At 40.2% G+C, this 21,556-nt stretch overlaps 1 protein-coding gene across 1 annotated transcript in view; it reads left to right on the forward strand.

Annotated features, from left to right (window-relative positions):
* The window catches only part of acsl5 (acyl-CoA synthetase long chain family member 5), a 52,294-nt gene that overhangs the window by 18,127 nt on the left and 12,611 nt on the right, over positions 1 to 21,556 (forward strand). The window contains 9 exon segments of the mRNA XM_073027723.1: positions 541 to 640; positions 4,719 to 4,825; positions 4,827 to 4,898; positions 5,199 to 5,231; positions 12,220 to 12,271; positions 13,944 to 14,017; positions 15,151 to 15,228; positions 16,573 to 16,707; positions 21,166 to 21,300. Coding sequence (XP_072883824.1) covers positions 541 to 640; positions 4,719 to 4,825; positions 4,827 to 4,898; positions 5,199 to 5,231; positions 12,220 to 12,271; positions 13,944 to 14,017; positions 15,151 to 15,228; positions 16,573 to 16,707; positions 21,166 to 21,300 — 786 coding nt within the window.

Genomic DNA, 21,556 nt, shown 5'->3' on the forward strand with positions numbered 1-21,556 from the left:
AGAAAGGAATCTGATGGGACAGAAGAGCCGACCACAGGAGAAAGGGAAGGAGGAGGGGACCCAATGGAAGGTGATAGGCAGGTGAGAAGAGGCAAGAGTTGGGAATAGAAGGGGGGAGGAGGAGGGATTTTTTTTAACCAGAAGGAGAAATGGATATTCATGCCATCAGGCTGGATATAAGGTGTTGCTCCTCAACTCTGTGGTGGTCATAGGCATGTCGCTGTTACATTGCTTTCAAGCAGAACATGTATGTGGTCTGAAAGAGGAGTGCACAGCCGTTGCATTTTCTTCACAAACAAGGGAAAATCTGCAGATGCTGGAAATCCGAGCAACACACACAAAGTGCTGGAGGAACTCAGATGCCACTACTTTTTTCCATAGATGCTGACTGGCTTGCTGAGTTTCTCCAGCATTTTGTGTCTGTTGCATTGCATTTTCATGATATTTCTATTGTAGAACAGTATTTTATAAACTGAGGTAATCTGACTTCAGGACTTGTTTTAGTTCTCAAATAACAGACCTTTTCTTTTTTCCCATTAGTGGATAATTTCTGAGTTGGCTTGCTATACCTACTCTATGTCAGTGATACCCCTGTACGACACCCTTGGACCTGATGCCATTGTGTACATTATTAATAAGGGTAGGTATAAGTGTCGAGCAGATCTTCAATTTATTTTTGTATTCATTCAATTAAACCTAAAGAGAAATGTGTCAAAGATTGGCTATGAACTCCCTGTATAGAGCAGGAGTTCCCACCCTGGGGTCCATGGACCCCTCGGTCAATAGTAGGGATCCATGGCATAAAAAGGGTTGGGAATCCCTGGTCAGAGACACTTGCCCAGTGGGTTAGTTATGTTGTATATCTCTGCAAGTTGCCCTTGTATTGCTTTGACATGCTTCTGAGTTTGCATCTTTCCGCTGCTATATGTGAACTCATAGTTTGTGTTTATACCTCGTCAATAATAATGGCTGGCCATCTTGTACTTTTACCTCCAACAATCTTTTCCCAGACTAAAATATGTAGCAATTGAAGGTATGTTGTTATATTGAAGCAATGGTTAAGACAGGTCTAGTGGGAGTTGTCAGGACAACAAATAACTCTGGCTCAGTTCACTTCCAAGAACTTTTCATCTTATGTTCTCGATATTATTCCTTTTGCATTGGCACAGTTTGTTGTCCTTTGCTCATTGGTTGTTTGTCATGTTGAGTGCTGCCTTTCATTGATTCTGTTGTGTTTCTTGTATTTACCATGAATACCCACAAGAAAATTAATCTCAGTGTTGTATATGGTGAAATATGTACTTTGATAATAAATTGATTTTGAACTTTGAACAACAAAATGGCTGAACTCCATTAAGATGACAATGTTCATAGTATCAGTGTGTATGTGCAAATTGTAGTGGAAAAGACTTTGGCAGACTTGACCAATGGGTAAATGGCCAGTGTCTCTTCTTGGCAACAAAACTAAAGCAGACAATTGAAAAGCAAAGAAGCATGGTAGAGGGGAGAAGCCTCAAAGTTTATGGGCTGAGCATGGGAAAGTAGTCAATATGGTTGGTGTGGATGGGTTGGGTTGAAGGTCCTGTAGCCTTGCTATATAGCTCTGAGTTTATGATTAAATAACTATGCTGGAAATCTGAAATAAAAACAAAATGTAGAAGCAGACAAAAAGGTCAGGAAGCGTCTGTAAAGAAAGGAACACACACAAAATGCTGGTGGAACACAGCGGGCCAGGCAGCATCTATAGGGAGAAGCACTGTCGACGTTTCGGGCCGAGACCCTTTGTCAGGACTAACTGAAAGGAAAGATGGTAAGAGATTTGAAAGTAGTGGGGTGAGGGGGAAATGCTAAATGATAGGAGAAGACCGGAGGGGAAAGGAGATAAATAGATTTCAGGATTCAGGTATCAGGGAATGTATACAGTATACAACCTGAAATTCATACTCTTCACAGACATCCACGAAACAAGAGAACCCATAGAATGAATGATAGAACATTAAAGCCCCCAAAACCTTCCCCCTACTTGTGCCAGCAAAAGCACCGACCCCCCCACCTCGCAAGCAACAGCAAAAGCCCCGAAAGAGACTTTCATCCAGAGTCCATCAAACTATCGTTATTAACCCAGCGTTATAGTTTGATTTTTCTTCAGAACAGAGAAGTGCTAGGAACAAAACTTGTTTTTAAGTTATAGAGAAGGGCTTTGGACAGAGAGAGAGAACAGAGGGAGGTGTGTGATAGAGTAAAAAAGTAGGAGAGTCTGAATGATATAAGTGGTGCACGCAAGCTCAATTTCAATGTTGAAGAGAAGTTTGGACAGGTACATGGGACATGAGAGTAGGCAGTTTAAATGGTTTTGGCACAGACTAGATGGACCAAAGGACCTGTTCCTGTGCTGTACTTTTCTGTGACTCTAGGGACTGTCTGGGATACAGGGAAAAACCAGGAGAGTCTGAATGATACAAGTAGTCATGGTGCCTGCTAAGGGAGTGTGGTGAAGATTTGTTAAGATGCAAGTGATCCCTCTGAGGTTAAGAATATCTGTATGATACTGTGTGAAGTGAGAAGGAGCGAAAAAGAAAGGAAAAGGAATTCTGGAAATATGAAAGCAAAAACTTTGAATAAGGAACAGCTGGAAATTGAATCAAAGTTCAAAGTAAATTTATTATCAAAGTACATGTATGTCACCCTGAGATACACTATATTTATATAATACACACACATATATGTATGTAGTGCAAAAATAGAAATTTTAAAAAGTAGTAAGGTAGTGTTCATGGTTCAAAGTCCCACTCAGAAATCCAGAGGCAGAGGGAAAGAAGCTGTTCCTGAATTCTTAAGTGCGTGTCTTCAGGGTCCTGTACCTCCCTGATGAGAAGAATGATTTCCTGAGTGATGGATGCTTCCTTTTTGAGGCTTTGCTCCTTGATGTCCTGAGTACTATGGAGGTGAGTGTTCATAATGAAGTTGACTGAGTTTACAGATCTCTGCAGCTTACTTTGATCCAGTGTAGCAGCCCCCCCCCCCCATAACCAGACAGTGATGCAGCCAGTTGGAATCCTCTCCACGTACTGGAACATTCAACAAGAGTGCACAAGACAGCAACTGCAAATACAGAAAGAAAGAAATAATAATAAATAAACAATAAATATTGGGAACATGTAATGAAGAGTCCTTGAAAGCGAGTCATTGGTTGTGGAAACAGAATGTTATAACTGCTGAGGAATTCAGGCAGTGATTGTGGACAGAGAAGAAATAGAATTAATGATACAAGGTTCATGAACCAGCTATTTCTGATACACACTAAGGGTGGAAGTCTTAACGTACCAAATCGGAAGATGAGGTTACTCTGGGTCTATATTAGAAGAGTGTAAGAAGCCGAGTCAGAGAGAGATGGAGAGTTAAAGTGATGTGCAATTGGAAGCTCGTGCCATCCTTGTAGACTGAAAGGACTCCCTCTATTGGTGCCTGGTTTCTCACAGTGAGCTGGAGACATCATTATAAGTGAATGTGGCAGACTGTATTGGAAGAAGAAAGAGAATCACTGCTTCACTTGGAAGGAATATTTCAGTCCATGAATGCAAATGGACTCTGAACTCCACAGTATCACCTCTATTTCCTTACGTTACCAACAGGGTAGCATCTTCGATATTGGCACAAAGCCAGTCAGCTGCAGAGGAGAGTGGCATTGATTGCCCCGTTTATTTTTTTAAAGACTTCTCTCTCCACGTAGGTCCAATGGCCAGGCCTTTTCATTTAGGTATTTTCCTGCCCCAACCTTGGGTCACTAGGCATCTATATTACCATGGAATGACCAGTGCCTCTGCCTGCCACTGAGGCCCTAGATGCCACTGGATAAGTCTTAGAGTGGAATTTTTGTTTCTTGCCTTACTGCAAACAAATGGATGAGGTCTCCAATCAGAAACAAGAGAAAATCTGCAGATGCTGGAAATCCGAGCAACACACACAGAATGCTGGAGGAACTCAGCAGGCCAGGCAGCATCTATGGAAACGAGATACAGCCAACTTTTCAGGCCGAGACCCATCAGTAGGACTTGTTGCTTTTGTGATGTTGGGTCTTAGTATAAGAAAGCTGATTTTCAAAATTGTGTCTCTGCATAAGGAAGTTGTGGGTTCATCCAGCAGGTTGTTTAAACTCTAGAATGAACATTGTGATGGAGACAGAGAATTCACAACTTTTAAATATCTAGATGAGCACTTGAGATGTAGTGGCAGAGAAAGCTATGGACTAAGTGTTGGAAAATAATTGTTATAGCTACGTATCTGATGATAAATATGAATGCTGTGGTTGAGCGGCTATTTTCCTGGTGTATGACTCTATGATTTCGGAAGCAGCCAATTGCGGAGAACTGAGCTCAGTTTTGCCACTGAGGAAAATCACAAAGGATCATGGAGAGAACAACACCTTCAGCATGCTGGAAGAGAGGGGTGGTCATTTGCTGGTGGCAGTGTGTTGGTGATGATGAAGGATAATCTGTAAATCTGATGGGGTAGAAGGAAGAGACAAGGGACCCCTCTCGCTGCTTTTTTTTTGAAGGCATAAAAATTATGATTAAAGGTGACTTGAATATTATTCATTTTGATTTAATATTTGAGTGCATGACTTATCTGTGTTAAACACTGGTTATTCAATTCTCTTTGATATGATTATGGGTAAGGATTTATGATTTATTGTTAAAATTAATATTCTAATCTTGTAGCTGAAATTTCGACTGTGATCTGTGACAAGACGAGCAAAGCAATCACTTTGCTGGAAAACTGTGAAGAAAAGCGTATATCACACTTGGAAAATATAATTCTGATGGATCCGTTTTGACGATGTTTTAAAAGAACGTGGAGACAAATGTAATGTGAAAGTTTTCACCCTGAAAGAAGTTGAGGTAGGATTACAAAATAGAAAAATTAGAGAGGCTAATATAATGCATTTCAGTAGGAAACAAGGTTGTGGTTTGAGACAACTATTATGATTCTGTATGTAACTTCTGAGACAGGTAGCAAAGTGCTAGACTTGTCAGCAGTGTCCCACGTTCCATTGTGTGAATTTGGGGAATATAATTAATTTGACAACTAAGCAAATTCCTAGTTCAATTTATTTTCTTGTATCTCATTAACTGTAATGTTCTGACTCTCTTGAGCAGCATCATGGAAGCATAATTTTATTGATGTGTTTTTCTTCACAGGATCTCGGAAGGGAAAACCATAGAAAACCAATTGTAAGTATTGTAGGCTAAATTAATTGTGTAACAGGTGCAGTTGTTCATGAATCCCTAATCCTTTTTCATCCATATTTTATTGGAAAAATGAAATCTGGATTTCATTCAAGCCCATCAAATATTGAAAGATCTAGATAGAGTGGAGAGGACTGGGAAGTGTTTAAAAACCAACAAAGGGCAACTAAAAAAAGTCATTAAGAAGGTAAAGATGGAATACACAAGTAAGCTAGCCAATGATATTAAAGAGGATAATAAAGTTTCTTCAGATACATAGTGTAAAAGAGAGGGTAAAAGTGGATATTGAACCATTGAAAAATGATACCAGAGAAGTTGTAATGGGAGCCCGTAAGATAAGATATAGGAGCAGAGTAGGCTATTTGGCCCATCGAGTCTGCTCTGCCATTCAAGCATGGGCTGATCCACTTCATCCAGTCAAGGAAATGAAGGACAAACTAAGTAAGTATTTTGCATCAACCTTCACTGTGGAAGACAGTGGCCTGAACAGATTCGATATGGCAAAGTTTTTTCCCATGCTAGGGCAGTATACGACAAGAGGGCACGACTTCAGGATTGAAGGACGTCCATTTAGAATAGAGGTGCAGAGAAATTACTTCAGTCAGAGGGTGGTAAATCTGTGGAATTTGTTGCCATGAGAGGCTGTGGAGGCCCAGTCATTGGGTGCATTTAAGGAAGAGTTGGATAGGTTCTTGATTAGCCAGGGCATCAAAGGATATGGGGAGAAGGCAGGGGAATGGGGATGACTGGAAGAATTGGATCAGCCCATGATTGAATGGCTGAGCAGACTTGATGGGCTGAATGGCCTGTTTCTGCTCCTATGTCATATGGCCTTATAACTGTTGAATGCTGTTTTGTTCCATGTCGCCACAGCAAATTCCTAATGCATGTAAATGTATATGGTGAATAAAGGTGATCGCTGATCTTTGATCACTCATTTCCTCAAATTAGTGTTTATTTAATAAGGTAAATTGTTATCTGCATTTTTGTTTGTTCTAATATCATGTCAACTGTTATTTTGCAATTTCCTTCAGCATTCTGTATTTGTGTTGCCTACTAAAGTCTCCATCTTATCATTACCTATAAATTTGGACTTGACTCCAAACTCTGACGTCTTAATCATTCATGAGGATGTTAATTAGGTGCAGTTTTGAGAAACTCTTAACAAGTCCTCCCATATCAATCATTTTATTTTATATCTGAATTAGTAAATTTTACTGTTCCCCTGTCCCCTCTTCTGCTATTCCCCACTCTTGCCTCTTCTTGCCTACCTATCACCTCCCCCCAGGCCCCCTCCTTCTTCCCTTTCTCCTGTGGTCCACTCTCCTCCCCGGTTGGATTCCTTTCTCTCCAGCCTTCTGTCTTTCCTGCCCACCTGATTTCACCTATTGACTTCTGGCTTGTCCTTCTTTGCCTCCCCACACTTCAGGGTTCTGGCATCTTCCCTCTTCCTGACCAGTCCTGGGGAGGCGTCTCGGCCTGAAACATCGACTGTTTATTCATTTCCATAGATACTGCCTGACCTGCTGGGTTCCTCCAGCATTTTGTGTGTGTTGCTTTGAATTAGTACCTGCTTGTTAATTTTATCTTCATGTTCTTCTTGTACACCTTTATGCATAAATCTGCCAGACTTTCCTCATATCAACATACAGCGCATTTTCCCTTATCCAGGGTATCTGCTGTCATTCATTGACTCCATATGTCAGAATCAGAATCTGGTTTAAAATCACTGGCGTATATCACGGAATTTATTGTTTTGCCGCAACAGAGCAGTCTAATACATATTACTAAAATCCATAAATTACAATAAGTATATATTACTATATATATATATAATGGAAATTAAATAAGTAGTGTAAAAAGAGTTAAAAATACTGAGGTAGTGTTCATGGGTTCAATGTCCATTCAGAAATCTGAGTGCGTGCTTTCAGGGCTCCAATATCTCGCTCTGTTTGTAGCAATGAGAAGAGGGCACGTCCCAGGTGACGGCGACCACTCCTGTTGATCTAGATGTGTAGCAACAACATTTCTTAATAATTTCAAAATGATCCACATTCCAGACTAGAACTGTAAGTGATATGAAAAGGATAAAATAAATGTGTCACCTGATAAACACAATCAAAGGAGTGTCAATTTGATAATAAAATGTCTTACAGGGAACAGATTATTAATTACGTATCTGAGTTGTTAATAGCTTTCAGACATAAATCTATCCAGGTGCATCTAAAATTTACATATCAGCTCCTAGTTTTGACCGACTCCTTGAAATTGATGCAATCGTAGTTCTACTGTGATAATTGAAGCAAGGCAGTTCTGCATTCTGCTGATTATGTTAGATCTTCAAAGTTCAAAGTAAATTTCTTATAAACTACATATGTATCACCATATACAACCCTCACATTAATTTACTTGCAGGCAAACTTAATAAACCCATAATAGAATAATAATAGAATCAATGAAAAACCGCACCAACTTGAGCGTCCAACTAATGTGCAAAAGACAACTAATTCTGCAAATACAAAAATAAAGATTTAATAATAAATAAATAAGAAATACATTTGAGAACATGAGATGAGGATTCCTTGAAAGTGAATTTGTAGGTTGTGGGAACATTTCAATGATTGGACAAGTGAAGTTGAGTGAAGTTATCCCTTTTGGTTCAGAGCCTGATGGTTGAGGGGTCGTAGATGTATCTGAACCTGGAGGTGTGAGTCCTGAGGCCCCCGTACCTTCTTCCTGCAGCATAAAGCACACATCCAAACCAAGGCTCAATACGTGCACTATTACTTTCCAGACAACGTGTTCATTCTGTTTCAAGTACTTGAGCACAAATTGTTTGCTGCTACTTCAGTGTAAGATTTCCAGTTTGATTACCCGAGGTGCAAAAATTCCAGATGAGACATTAAGCAGGGACTCCATCTGTGCTATCAGCTATGCAAGGATGATCTTAGTACTATTTTGTCCTATTGTAAGATAACTATATGTATCTGGTGTAACATTGATTCCCCAACCAACTTCATCAAAAAGAAACACCTAATTGTTTGTTTGTGGGGCGTTATTGTGCCCAAGTTACCTATTACGTTGCAACGTTGGTTGCATTTCAAGTGGCCATAATGTACTGTGGAACACAGGGTCTGGCTGATGATTTTGGTGTGAATGCCTGCCCGTCAGTGCATCTTTCAAAACACAGTAACTCACAATGTATTTAAAGATCTAAACATTTCCTTCCATTTTACTTAACTACATTTTTCTTTTCCCATTAAATAATAATATTAATGGATTGTATATGAATCAGTTCTTTCAACTTTTGCATTTCTCATCAAACTCGTATACCCTGCTCTAATTTCAAAGTAAATTCAAAATAAAATAAATTTAAATTTATTATTGGAGTATACTGTATATATGTCACCATATACTACCCTAAGATTCATTTTCTCGTGAGCATTTACAATAAATGCAAAGAAACATGATAGAATCATTGAAAGACAAACAACCAATGTGTGAAACATGACAAATTGTGCAAATATAAAAAGAAAAACAACAACAATAATAATAATAATAATAATAGATAAATAAGTAACAAATAATATTGAGAATAAGAGTTGTAGAGTAATTGAAAATGAGTCTGTAGGTTGTCAAAACTGTTGGGACTTCGGTGTTGGGGTGAGTGAAGTTAACCCCTCTGGTTCAGGAGCCTATTTGGTTGACGGGTAATAACTGTTCCTGAACCTGATAGTGTGGGTCATGTACCCTCCTGTACTTCTTTTCTGATAGCAGCAGCAAGAAGAGAGCATGGCCCGGAAGGTGGGGATTTTTATTGATAGAAGTTACCTTCCTGAACAGCGCTCCTTGTAAATGTGCTCAGTGGGGGGGGGGGGGGGGGGGGGGGGAGGAGGATTTTTCTTGTAAAAGACTTTGAATTTACCTTTACCTTAATTTCTTCTACTCAATTTTTACAAAAGAATTCCATTTAATTTCCCTGGCATTTCATTTGGGTACAAAAACAGCTCATTTTTAATAATGTATTTCATCAAAATTAATTTAAAAAAGGATCTAATGCTTTCCTATCATACATGATGAACAAACTCTTCTTGGGTTTCCAGCCAGGCACAGGTGTCAATTTTAACTGATGTTTCAATGACAAAGTCTGCCATCTTCATCAGGGATGATAGCTGGACATGTCTAGTCCAGTGGTATTTACACCCCTATCAACTGTCCCCTCCTGATTGGTTAGTCCTCATCCAATCAGGTATCCGCTGTCCCACCTTGTTTACAATCGAATTCCAGTTCTTAGAGTGAAACTTACATCTTTGTTAAAGTTCTTTTCCTCTACTTTTATTTCAATGGCTTCACCAGGTAGTCCCAAAAGCCGTTGGTGTGGCACAGTAGTTTTTGCAATGTTCTGTTACTGCCGATTTGTCCAGGTAACCCAAACAGATGCACTTCCTGTGCTCCCTGATTCAGGTTTCCACCCTGCATCCCATATTCCCAATATAAGACCACAAACCATAAGATATGAAAGCAAAATTAGGCCATTTGGCCCATCAAGTCTGTTCCGCCATGTCATTGTGGCTGATCCAATTTTTTTTCTCAGCCTCAAAGTCCTGTCTTCTCCCCGTATCCCTTCATGCCCTGACCAATTGAGAAATTATCAACCTCTGCCCTAAATATACATGAAGACTTGGCCTCCTCTACAGCCTGTGGAAATGAATTCCACAGATTTGCCACCCTCTGGCTAAAGAAATTACTCCTCATCTGTTCCAAAAGGATGCTCCTTTATTCTGAGGCTGTGTTCTCTGGTCTTAGACTCCCCACCATGGGAGACTTTCTCTCCACGTTCACTATATTAAAGCCTTTCACCATTCAATAGGTTTCAATGAGGTCACCCCTCATTCTTCTGAATTCAAGCCCAGAACCATCAGATACTCTTCATATGACACGCCATTCAATCCTGGAATCATTGTCGTGTACCTCCTTTTAACCCTCTTCAGTTTCAATACATCCTTTCTAAGATAAGGGGCCCAAAACTGCTCTCAATACTCCAAATGAGGCCTCACCAGTGCTTTATAAAGTTTCAACTTTACATCCTTGCTTTTATATTCCAGTCCTTTTGAAATGAATGCTGACAATGCATTTGCCTCCCTCACCACAGACTCAACCTGCAAATTTAGGGAATTCTGCATCTCAGTTTTTTCTATATTCTCTCCAATTAGAAAATTGGCAACCCTTTACCAAAGTGCATGGCCATACACTTCCCCACCCTGTATTCCATCTGCCATTTCTTTGCCCATTCTATTAATCTGTCCAAGTTCTTCTGTAGCCTCTCTACTGCCTCAAAACTACCTACCCCTCCACCAATCTTCAGACTGTCTTCAAACTTTGCAACAAAGCCATAAATTTCATCATCCAAATTATTGACAAAAAATGTAAAAAGAATCGGTCCCAACACAGACCCCTGTGGAACATCAGTAGTCACTGGTAGCCAGTCAGAAAAGTTTCCCTTTACTCCCACTCTTTGCCTCCTGCCAATCAGCCACTGCTTTATCCATGCTAGAATCTTTCCCTAATACCACGGGCTCATAGCTTGTTAAGCAGCCTCATGTGTGCCATCTTGTCAAAGGCTTTCTGAAATCCAAGTACACAACATCAACTGATTCTCCTTTGACTATCCTGCTTGTTACTTCAAAGAATTCCAACAGATTTGCCAGGCAAGATTACAGCCTATTTTATCATGTTCCTCCAAGTACCCTGAAACCTCATTCTTAATAATTGACTCAAACATCTTCCCAACTACTGAGGTCAGACTAACTGGTCCATAGTTTCTTCTCATCTGCCTCTCTCCCCTCTTGAAGAGTGGAGTGACATTTACAATTTTCCTGTCTTCCAGAATCATTCCAGAATCTAGTGATTTTTGAAAGATCATTTCTAATGCCTCCATGATCTCTTCAACCACCATTTTTAGAACTCTGGGGTGCCATACCATCTGATCCAGGTGACTTATCTACCTTCAGACCTTTCAGTTTCCCAAGAACCTTCTCTCTCGTTACGGTAACTTCACACACTTCATGACCCCTGACACCTGGAACTTCCACCATACTGCTAGTGTCTTCCACAGTGGAGACTGATGCAAAATACTTATTCAGTTTGTCCTCGATTTCATTGTCCCCCCCAATATACGCTGCTCTGCATTCACAGGGGATCTTGCAAATGCCAGCCATCCTGAGGTCATCTTTGACCTGCATAAGCTGTGATTTGCGCTCCTTACGTATGGGTTACACAGAGAAACTGTCGGTAACAGAACACTGCATTTGCAGTGGCCATTGGATTGACTTCGATAGCACAGAACTACTGTGCCACACCAACGTCTTTTGGTACCACCTGAAGAAGGAAGCCATTGAAATAAAAGTGGAGGAAAAGAATTTTACCAAAGATGAAGGTCTCACTCTAAGTAAGAACTAGCATTCGATTGTCGGGACAGTGGAAACCTGATTGGATGAGGTCTAACCAATCAGGAGAGATGGAAGATGGGGTTATAAATACCACCAGACTAAACATGCTCATGCATCATTCCTGATGAATATGGCAGAGTTTGTCATCGTAATGTTAATTAAAATTGATACCTGTAGAACCAAGTTATTTTAAATCCGGTGTTTCTCTTCTACCTTCTCACTGCTCCAACCACAATACAATGTTAAGTGACCATTAAGATGATCACAGGGTAAAATATGGGCAATCCTTAACATTATGGCCTTTATTATTACCTCCTAGTTGTTAATTACAGGACTTTATGATTTCAAATTCTTATATTAAAAGGAATTTTGTTGTTTTTCCTTTCATTTTAATTGATTACCAAGTTAAGGTGTTTCAATGATTAATTTTAAGGTCACTTTTATATGTAGAATAAATTGTATATTTTTTTTCAAAATAAAATATCACTTTATCAAGTTTATAATTTTAAAATAATGTTTTCTAGCCACCAAAACCTGATGACTTGAGTGTTGTGTGCTTTACAAGTGGAACAACAGGTACTTCTCAGATTTGAGAGCTTTCTTCCATCATAGCTTTTTCCCTTAATATTTTGATTGTAATGAGAATAACACATATCTCATGCAAGGAACAGAAAGGACAATGTGCACCTTGTCCTTTAATCCCAAGCACCTGATTTTGATCTGCCCAAGGTATTTACCGAGCCCTGTCTGACATAATTTGGGAATCTTTCTTTCTAGAAAGGCATGAAAATTGGCCATGATATTTGATGATCTGCACTGTTAGAAGTTATCTTCATGGGATTTTAGCATCTAGAATATACGCTTTAAAAAAAAATACTGCCCAACTATTAATCAGTTTAAGTACTGTGGTGAACTACATATACCTGTCTGGACACGCCCCCCCTTGCTGACTGCTCCTGTGGCTCCTCCCACGGACCCCGGTATAAAGGCGATTGGAGACACCGCCCCGGCCTCAGTCTCCAGGATGCAGTGTGGTGGTCAATTGCTGCTTGTTCTTTCTTCCAGCCAATAAAAGCCTATATCTCGTCTCTCGTCTCCAAGAGTTATCGATGGTGCATCAAGTACTGACTGCAGTATTGAGTTACTTTGGAAAGAGTTTCCTCATGAATCTTTTCCCAAGTAACTCACAAAACTTTACAACTTATTTCTTTTTAAATAACCTCATTTCCTGAGTCTTATTTAGTCAAGCATTGGGGACACAATTGGCAGAAAAGAAAATGGTGAAGGAATTCAGTAGGTCAGGCCGTGTTTATGGAAATGAATAACCAGTCACGTTTTGGGCTGAGACCTTCATCAGGACTGAGAAGGAAGGGGGATGTTGCCAGAATAAAAAGTGGGGGAGGGAAAGGAGGCTAGCTGGAAGGTGATAGGTGAAGCTGGGTGGGTGGGAAAGGTCAAGGGCTGAAGAGGAAACCTGATGGGAGAGGAGAGAGGGACTGTAGGAGAATGAGGTGGAGGAGGCAACCCAGGGGAAGTGACAGACAGTGAGAAGTGAAAGGTCAGCATGGGGAATAGAAGAGGTTTGGGAATTTTGTTTCACCGGAAGGAGAAATCTATATTCATGCCATCATGTTGGAGGGTACCTGGACAGAATATAAGGTGTTGCTCCTCCACCCCGAGGCTGGCCTCTTCTTGGCACAGGAGGAAGTTCCGCTTGTGGCAGAGGGAGCAGAACTGGGTCCACCACAAATTGGCAGAAGTCTCGTCTTCCATGTCATTTTACTTCAAAGAAACTGCAGATGAAGGAAATCGGAGATTAAAAACTGAAAATGCTGCAAAGAGTCTGCAGGTCATGTGGCATTTGAGCAGAGAGAAATGGTTATCATTTTAAGTCTGGGATCTTTGAAGTTCTGAAGCTTTATTTTCCATAGATGCTGCCCGACCCACTGCCTGTTTCCACCATTTTCTATTTTTATTTTAAATGGATTGTAATTTCCTGATATGTTGAGCATAAGTTAAAATAATCCACCTTGATCGATAAAAGATGATTGCATATCTTAACACAGAGGTCTCAACCTGGGGTCCATGGACCCCTCGGTTAATGATAGGGGTCCATGGCTCAAAAACGTTGGGAAATCCTGTCTTAATGGATTTGAGTATAGGAGAGTGTGATCCTGTGTAAGCAATGATTTTTAATTTGCATATAGTAAATGATGTGTAATGATTGATTTTGTATTTTCTGAAACAGGTGACCCTAAGGGAGCCATGCTGACTCATGGAAACGTTGTGGCGAATTCAGCAGCATTCTTCGAGATGATGGGGGTATGTATAATGAAATTACAGAAGCTAAGATATGAGCAAATGTTGCGATTCCAGTGGTCAAAGATAACTTTGCAAAGGTATTTTACAGAACTGATTGAGGCAAAACGTAATATGCTTCAAATGGTGCTCTTTATGTTTTCGTGCACTTTGCATTTTTTGCTTGTCCTTTGGTGCACTATTTCCCTATCTAACTCTCTTGTGTTTTTTGCATTACTCTTTAAACTCAAGTGCTTTAAGATAGGAGAGATGGAGACAATACTTAAAATGTAGGAAGAGAAGTAAGAATGTGCCTTCAAATGGTAAAATTTTGTAAACATTTTTGTTTAACTTAGACCATAAGACATAGGAGCAGAATTGGGTAGTTCGATCTATCGAGTCTGCTCCACCATTTCATCATGGCTGATCCATTTCCCTCTTAACTCCAATCTCCTGCCTTCTCAATGTAATCTTTCATGGCCTGACTAATCAAGAACCTATCAACCTCAACCTTAAGTACACACAATGCCTCCACAACTGCCAGTGGCAACAAATTCCACAGATTCACCACCTTCTGGCTAAAGAAATTCCTCCTCAACTCTAAATGGATATCCCTCTCTTCTGAGGCTGTGCACTCTGGCCCTAGACACTCCACTATAGGTAATTTATGTCTGTTTTGTGAACGTTGTGTTTTAATGTTATGTGCCTGTCATAAAGCTGCAAATGTTTCATTGCGCCTATGCACACACATACTCCTGCTTTGTTTAGTACACATGACTTGACTGGAAAACATCGCATTAAGTGGGACTGGAAGTCTTCTTAAAGCAGTTATTGCATATTTGGGAAACTCAAAGGGGCCAGAAATTCTTCTGTGCTGCAACGTTCTTGTTTTGAAAGGTGGCAAATTGCTGCTCTAGATTTCAGTTCATTGACAATGTGTGCTTGCCTGACCTAAAGCAGATTGCTATTCAATACTTAAGTTTTGTTTGATTTGGATAAAGTGTTGAATCCATAAACTTCAATGCTAATAGCTGTAGTTGCTATTATCAAACTGAAATTCCCAATTGATTAATTTTCCTTTGAAGAATCTCGTGCTGACACGTCTTGCCAGATGTTGCTTAGTTGTATTGTAATGACCTCCCTTTTTATTTATACAGTCCACCTTTGTCCCCAGCAGTGATGATATTTCGATCTCCTACCTTCCCCTGGCACACATGTTTGAAAGAGTGGTGCAGGTAATCATTTCAACTTTCTGGCAATTTCAAGGGCAGAATTAAACTTACTCCTGCAAAACAAGTGGTCTTGAGATAAGAATGTTAATTTTGGGCAAGATTTGGAGGTGTGAATAATTTGGCTTTCTAATTTAATTAAATTAAGAGTCTCCATATTTTAAGCCTCCACATTATTACGACGTCCCAAGAACAAACTGCTGGCCGCTGGTGTATGTAGTGGCATCCGCACCGGACGTGGAGACGAGTGGTCCCGGGTTCGAATCCGGCCGGCTCCCACACGGTTTCTGTCTGTGCTGGGTTGAGCATCAAGCTAGCAACTCATCCACGTAAAAAAAAACAGAGAAATGCTAAAGAAACAGAAAGGTTGCCATCCAATGTACCGCACGGCATGGAGATGAACAACAACAAGAAGAACCTGGGACAAGCAACTTGCCTGGATGTAATATTAAATTTCTGGGCACTATTATTTCGGAAGACTTCTCCTGGACACAGCACTTAAGTGCAATTATAAAGAAAGCATGCCAGCATCTCTACTTCCTCAGAAGTCTGCGAAGATTCAGCATGACACCTAAAACTTTGACAGACTTCTATAGGTATGTGGTGGACAATATATTGACTGGCTGCATCACGGTCTGGTATAGAAACACCAATGACTTTGACTGGAAAATCCTACAAAAGGTAGGAGATTCAGCCCAGTACATCATGTGTAAAGCCCTCCCCACCATTGAGCATGTCTACATGAAATGCTGATGTAGAAAAGCAGCAGCCATCATCAAAGATCCCAGCCACCCAGGCCATGGTCTTTTCTTGCTGCTGCCTTCAGGTAGAAGGTACAAGAGCTTCAGGACTCGCACCACCAGGTTCAAGAACAGTTACTACTCCTGAAACATCAGGCTCTTGAACAATAGGGGATAACTACGCTCACTTGGCACATCATTGAGATGTTCCCATAACCAATGATCTCACTTTAAAGACTCTTTAGCTTGTTACCTCATGTTGTCATTTATTGCTTTTTTTTTATATATTTGCATCTGCAAAGTTTGTTGTCTTCTGAACTTTGGTTGATCTTTCATTGATCCTGTTATAGTGACTATACTATAGGTTTATTGAGTATGTCAGCAGAAATATGAACCTCAGGGTGACATGGTGACATGTATGTACTTTGATACTAAAATTTACTTTGTAGGTAAGTTAGTTATTCACAGGGATCCATTAGCTTTAAAGTGAAATAATGTAGTTTTTTCATATATCATTGTCTTTTTTTACAGTAGCTTATGGTTAGGATGCAATTTATTCATGGGATCATGGTGAAAATAGCTTATTAAATGGATTTAATTGTATTGTCAGACAGCACTCTACTGTAGCGGTGCCAAAGTTGGATTCTTCCAAGGTGACATTCGACTGCTGCCAGATGACATGAAGACCCTTCAGCCTACAGTCTTTCCTGTTGTGCCTAGACTTCTGACCCGGATCTACGATAAGGTTTGTTCCTTTTGTAGAAGGTAATATGGACAAAGCAACACATACGAAATGCTGGAGGAACCCAGTAGGTCAGGCAGCATCTGTGGAAATGAATAAACAGGTGATGCTATGGGTCAGGACCCTTCTTCATGACTGGAAAGGAAGGGGGAAGATGCCAGAATAAAAAGGTGGGGGAGTGCAAGGATTTTCGCTAGATGGTGAGAGGTGAAGCCTGTGGGTTGGGAAGGTGAAGGGCTGGAGAAGAAGGAATCTGGTAGGAGAGGAGAGTGGCCCATAGGAGAAAGGGAAGGAGGAGAGGCACCAGGGGGAGGTGACAGGTAGGTGAGAAGAGGCAAGAGGTCAGAGTAGGCAATAGAAGAAGGGAGGCAGAGGGAATTTTATTTACCAGGAGAAATTGATGTTCATGCTATCAGGTTGGAGGCTTCTCAGAGAGAATGAGAGGTGTTTCTCCTCCACCCTGAGAGTGGCCTCATTGTGGCACAAGAAGAGGCCATGAACCGACATGTGGAAGAAGTTGAATATTTTGTTTTTCAAGATAATTATCACAAGGACTTTACATTTCCCTTTCTTCACTTCCCCTACCAATCTCCAATTAATGGCCCAATTTTAGGTCCACTGGTTAGACAGAAAAGAGTATCTATCTTTGTAGAGGGCAATGTCTGATCTGTGTTTCAATGTCACTCGGCTTTTGAGGTTTTGTAACTTTTGCTGCCTTTGTCTAACGCAACTAAGCTGATTTAAAAATATCCGATGTCTGGCAACTTTGATGGGTTTTGCTCAGAAAGTCTCATGTTTCCAGTAAAACTTATGTGAAGAAGTGCTTCCTAACTTCATCCTTGAAGGATATAAGGAGTTCCAGTTTTTAATTTTTGAAAAACTACAGGCAACAGTTTTCTGTCTCAAGTCCATCAAGTCGTTTGACCAGATTAAACATCTGATTTAATCATTCTTAATGTTGGAGCTTAGGATAACTAATTATAAATTATAATCAAATTGTAATAGAATGGTTTGTGTTTAAAGTTCTCAAAGATTAATACTAATTTATCTGTGCTGAAATTTTAATATTCCAATTTCTGCAATTTTCAAAAAGCCCTTAAATCAGGTGTTCTTTTGCCAAAATTGTTCAGAAGAGAACAGCTTGGTTGAGTATTTGAAATATAGTTAGCTTCTCAGACAGAAAATCTTATTGCACTGCTCTCTGTGAAGAGCGTTCTGACCGACTGTACCATCGTCTGGTATAGCGGGTGGGGGTGGGAGGGGGTGTCAACTGCACAGGATTGCAGTCAGCTGTAGAGAGTTGTAAACTTAGTCAGCTCCATCATGGGCACTAGCTTCCATGGTATCTTCAAGGAGTGATGTCTCAAAAAGGTGGCATCCATCGTTGGGGACTCCCATCACCCAGGACATGCCCCCTTCTCATTGTTACCATCAGGAAGTAGGTACAGGAGCCTGAAGACACACACTCAGTGATTCAGGAACAGCTTCTTCCCTTCTACCATCCTATTTCTGAATGGACACTGAACCCATGAACACCTCCACTACTTTTTTTATATCTGTTTTTGCACCACTTATTCAATTTAACTATTTGATCTACTTGCATCTATATGTGCTATAATTCAGTTTTTTCCCTATCTTTTCATGTATTGCATTGTTCTGCTGCCACACAGTTAATTAATTTCACAACATAGGCCAGTGACATCAGATTGATTCTGATTGAGAAAGGAACTGTAATGGCAAATTTTATTAACTGCCTTTAATGTTTTCTCCTGCCATTTGAAATGGAAGTCCCCTGGTAAGTACATAGCATGAAGATTCACGATGACAATAATCGATGTGAACACTGGTGTATTGCTTTGTGGCCGGTGTTATTTGCCTGAATATCCATATATCAAAAGTCATTTGGATACATTGCATTTGATCCAGTCTGCTCCTCACACTCTTTTGTCCCCTTCCCCGAGGTATTCCTACTACCACACTAAAATCCTTCAGTCCCGTGAATGCGGTGGAGACACTGCCACATCATTGAGAGCTGCCCAGCAACGCAGAGTGGGTTAGGAGGGATAACTGTGGTCTGGGCAATGGCTCCTGGAGTTCTCTGATATCCTTCTGTATGTTCACTGCTGTCAAGCAAATGAACAAACAAATACATAAATTAAAAACAGCTTAAGTCTGTTCAGCCTCTTCAGCCTGCTCTGCATATTAATGAGATCATGAATGACCTGATCAAAAACTCAACTCTTGCACTCCTGTCTGCCCGTGGTGACCTTTCACCTACACTTGTTAAGAATCCACCCACCTCTGTTTCAAAATATTCAAAGAATCTGCTCCCATTTGCCCTTGCTGAGGAGAGTTTCAACAACTCACATCTGTCCACCTGAGAACTTCAATTTAAATAGTGACCCCCCCTCCCCCCCCCCCCCCCCCCCCCCCGTTCTGGATATTCCTCTGGAACTCCACCCACCTAATCATTAATTATGCTTTTGATGGAGGTTATTTGACCACGGGGCTTCAGCCAGCTCTCTCAAGAGCAAATCCATCTCTTTATTTCCCATACGATTGAAATTTACTTTCTCTCTCACTCTTACACTCTCTCACACAAACTCCCCCTGGATAATTTTGCCACTTGCCTACACTGAGCAGTAATTTACAGTTACTAATTAACACATCAGCACCTGGGCCAAACTTGTACAGTCCCAAAGAGACTGTGCAAACTTCACATAGACACACACCAGAGCTCAGATTACTGTAAACCCAGCTGCTGGAGCTCTGCATTAGCATTCTAACTGGCTGCATTACCGTCTGGTATGGTGGGGGGCTACTGCACGGGATCACAGTAAACCGCAGAGAGTTGTAAAATTGGTCAGCTCCATCAAGGGCACGAGCCTCTGCGGTATCCAGGACATCTTCAACGAGCACTGCCTCAAAAGGTGGCATCCATCATCAAGGACCCCAATCACCCAGGACATGCCCTCTTCTCGTTGTTACCATCAGGAAGGAGGTACAGAAGCCTGTAGGCTCACACTCAGCGATCCAGGAACAGCTTCCTCCCCAACACGCCATCAGACTTCTGAACGGACGTTGAACCCATGAACACTACCTCAATACTTTTGTTTTTCTATTTTTCTTGCTCTACTTGGTTACTTTAACTACGAATTACAGTAAATATAAACAGGTATATATACTTACTGTAATCCAGATTCTTTTCTCTCTATTGTCATGTTTTGCATTGTACTGCTGCCACAAAGACAAGTTTCATGACATATGCCGATGATATTAAACCTAATTCTGAAATCCTGCACCAACGCTCCATTCTCTCATCCAACCTGCTGGAATCCCTCAGGATTTTGTACATTTCAAATGTTCCCTTTCACTCCCATTTGAACTTGCCCTTCCCACCTTCAATGCATGCCCTGAAAAAATCAGATACATCTAATAAACAGTGGCATTAGATGTAAACAACTATACATTCCAAAAGTATTTTAAATACACATGTAGAGGTGTTACTTTAAAGCATTGAGTAAAATGCTAAACGAACACAATCACCTGCCTTTTCAACCCAGTTTGGTGACTGTATTGAAGTACTCACATGCCAGCTATGGCTGGTGTAAAGCTAAAGGAATCCTGGATAGCACAATCTGAATTTTTACACTATTTTAAATCTATTTAATAGACATATATACCTACAGTAATTGATTTACTTTTTTTCTTTCTATATTATCATATATTGTATTGAACAGCTGCTGCTAAGTTGACAAATTTCACGACACATGCTGGTGATAATAAACCTGATTCTGACTTCCCTGACTTGTCTTGAATGCTCTTTTATCTTCATTTTGGTGTGGTCTGTTGAAAATCTACCACACTGTTGGACCTTACAAAGAGAGGGGGTATTTATTAACAATTCATTGAAAAGAGGTGCTCCTCCAATTTTCTACAGCAACCAACTGGGTGAGTTGGTCAGGTTATATGTATATTGTACCGGAGGAAAGTTAGTGTAGTAATTACAAAGTGGATGAATACTCTCAATTTTGGTTTTTAATTTTTAGTAAATTGTTGACAGGTTTGGGAATTTTTCTTTTGAATTGACATGATGCACAAAGTTTTGTAAATTGGCTCAAAAGATTGTACTTTTATATATTTTAAAGTTAGAAAATGAGACAGTAAAATGTGAAAGTAATTGTGGGAGCTGAATACTTTTTTAAGATACTGTATGTATCAATTTTGCACAGTACTGTAAGAGAGATTGAAAGTTGAAGTTGACCTCATTGCTTGAATGCATTGAGTTGTTTCTATTAACCTAACCTTATTACAGCTATTAAGAGAGATTATCTGTGCTTTCTACTGAAATGTACCTTTATTGAGCAGTCTTCCTTAATTCAAAACCAAAATATCTCTGGTTAAGTAATCCTGAAATTGTATTTATGGTGAATTTATTTTGTGTTGATCTATTTATCATAGGTGCAAGCTGAGTGTCAATCCCCCTTTAAGAAATGGCTGTTAAGTATCGCTATTAGCAGAAAACAAGCTGAAATATCCAGAGGAATTATTAGGAATGACAGTGTTTGGGACAAACTGATTTTCAGCAAAGTTCAGGTATGTATAGACAGTTTATCTCATAATGGCCAGAGAGAACATAATTTAGTTGATATTTATCTGTTTATAGCAGTGGTTATGGTGGTTATTGGTTCCTGGATGGTGTTTTGGTCATCTCAACATAGCACCGAGCCATACAACCTTTTCGGATGATTCGGATAATAATGAGTACACCTGTCTAAGAATGTTTTTTGCCAGGAAAACACCATGACAGCAATGCTTACTTAGAGCTGCAAACTTTTATTCTGTAGCTAAT

Source organism: Hemitrygon akajei, chromosome 23 (assembly GCF_048418815.1).
Source record: "Hemitrygon akajei chromosome 23, sHemAka1.3, whole genome shotgun sequence".
NCBI lineage: Eukaryota > Metazoa > Chordata > Chondrichthyes > Myliobatiformes > Dasyatidae > Hemitrygon > Hemitrygon akajei.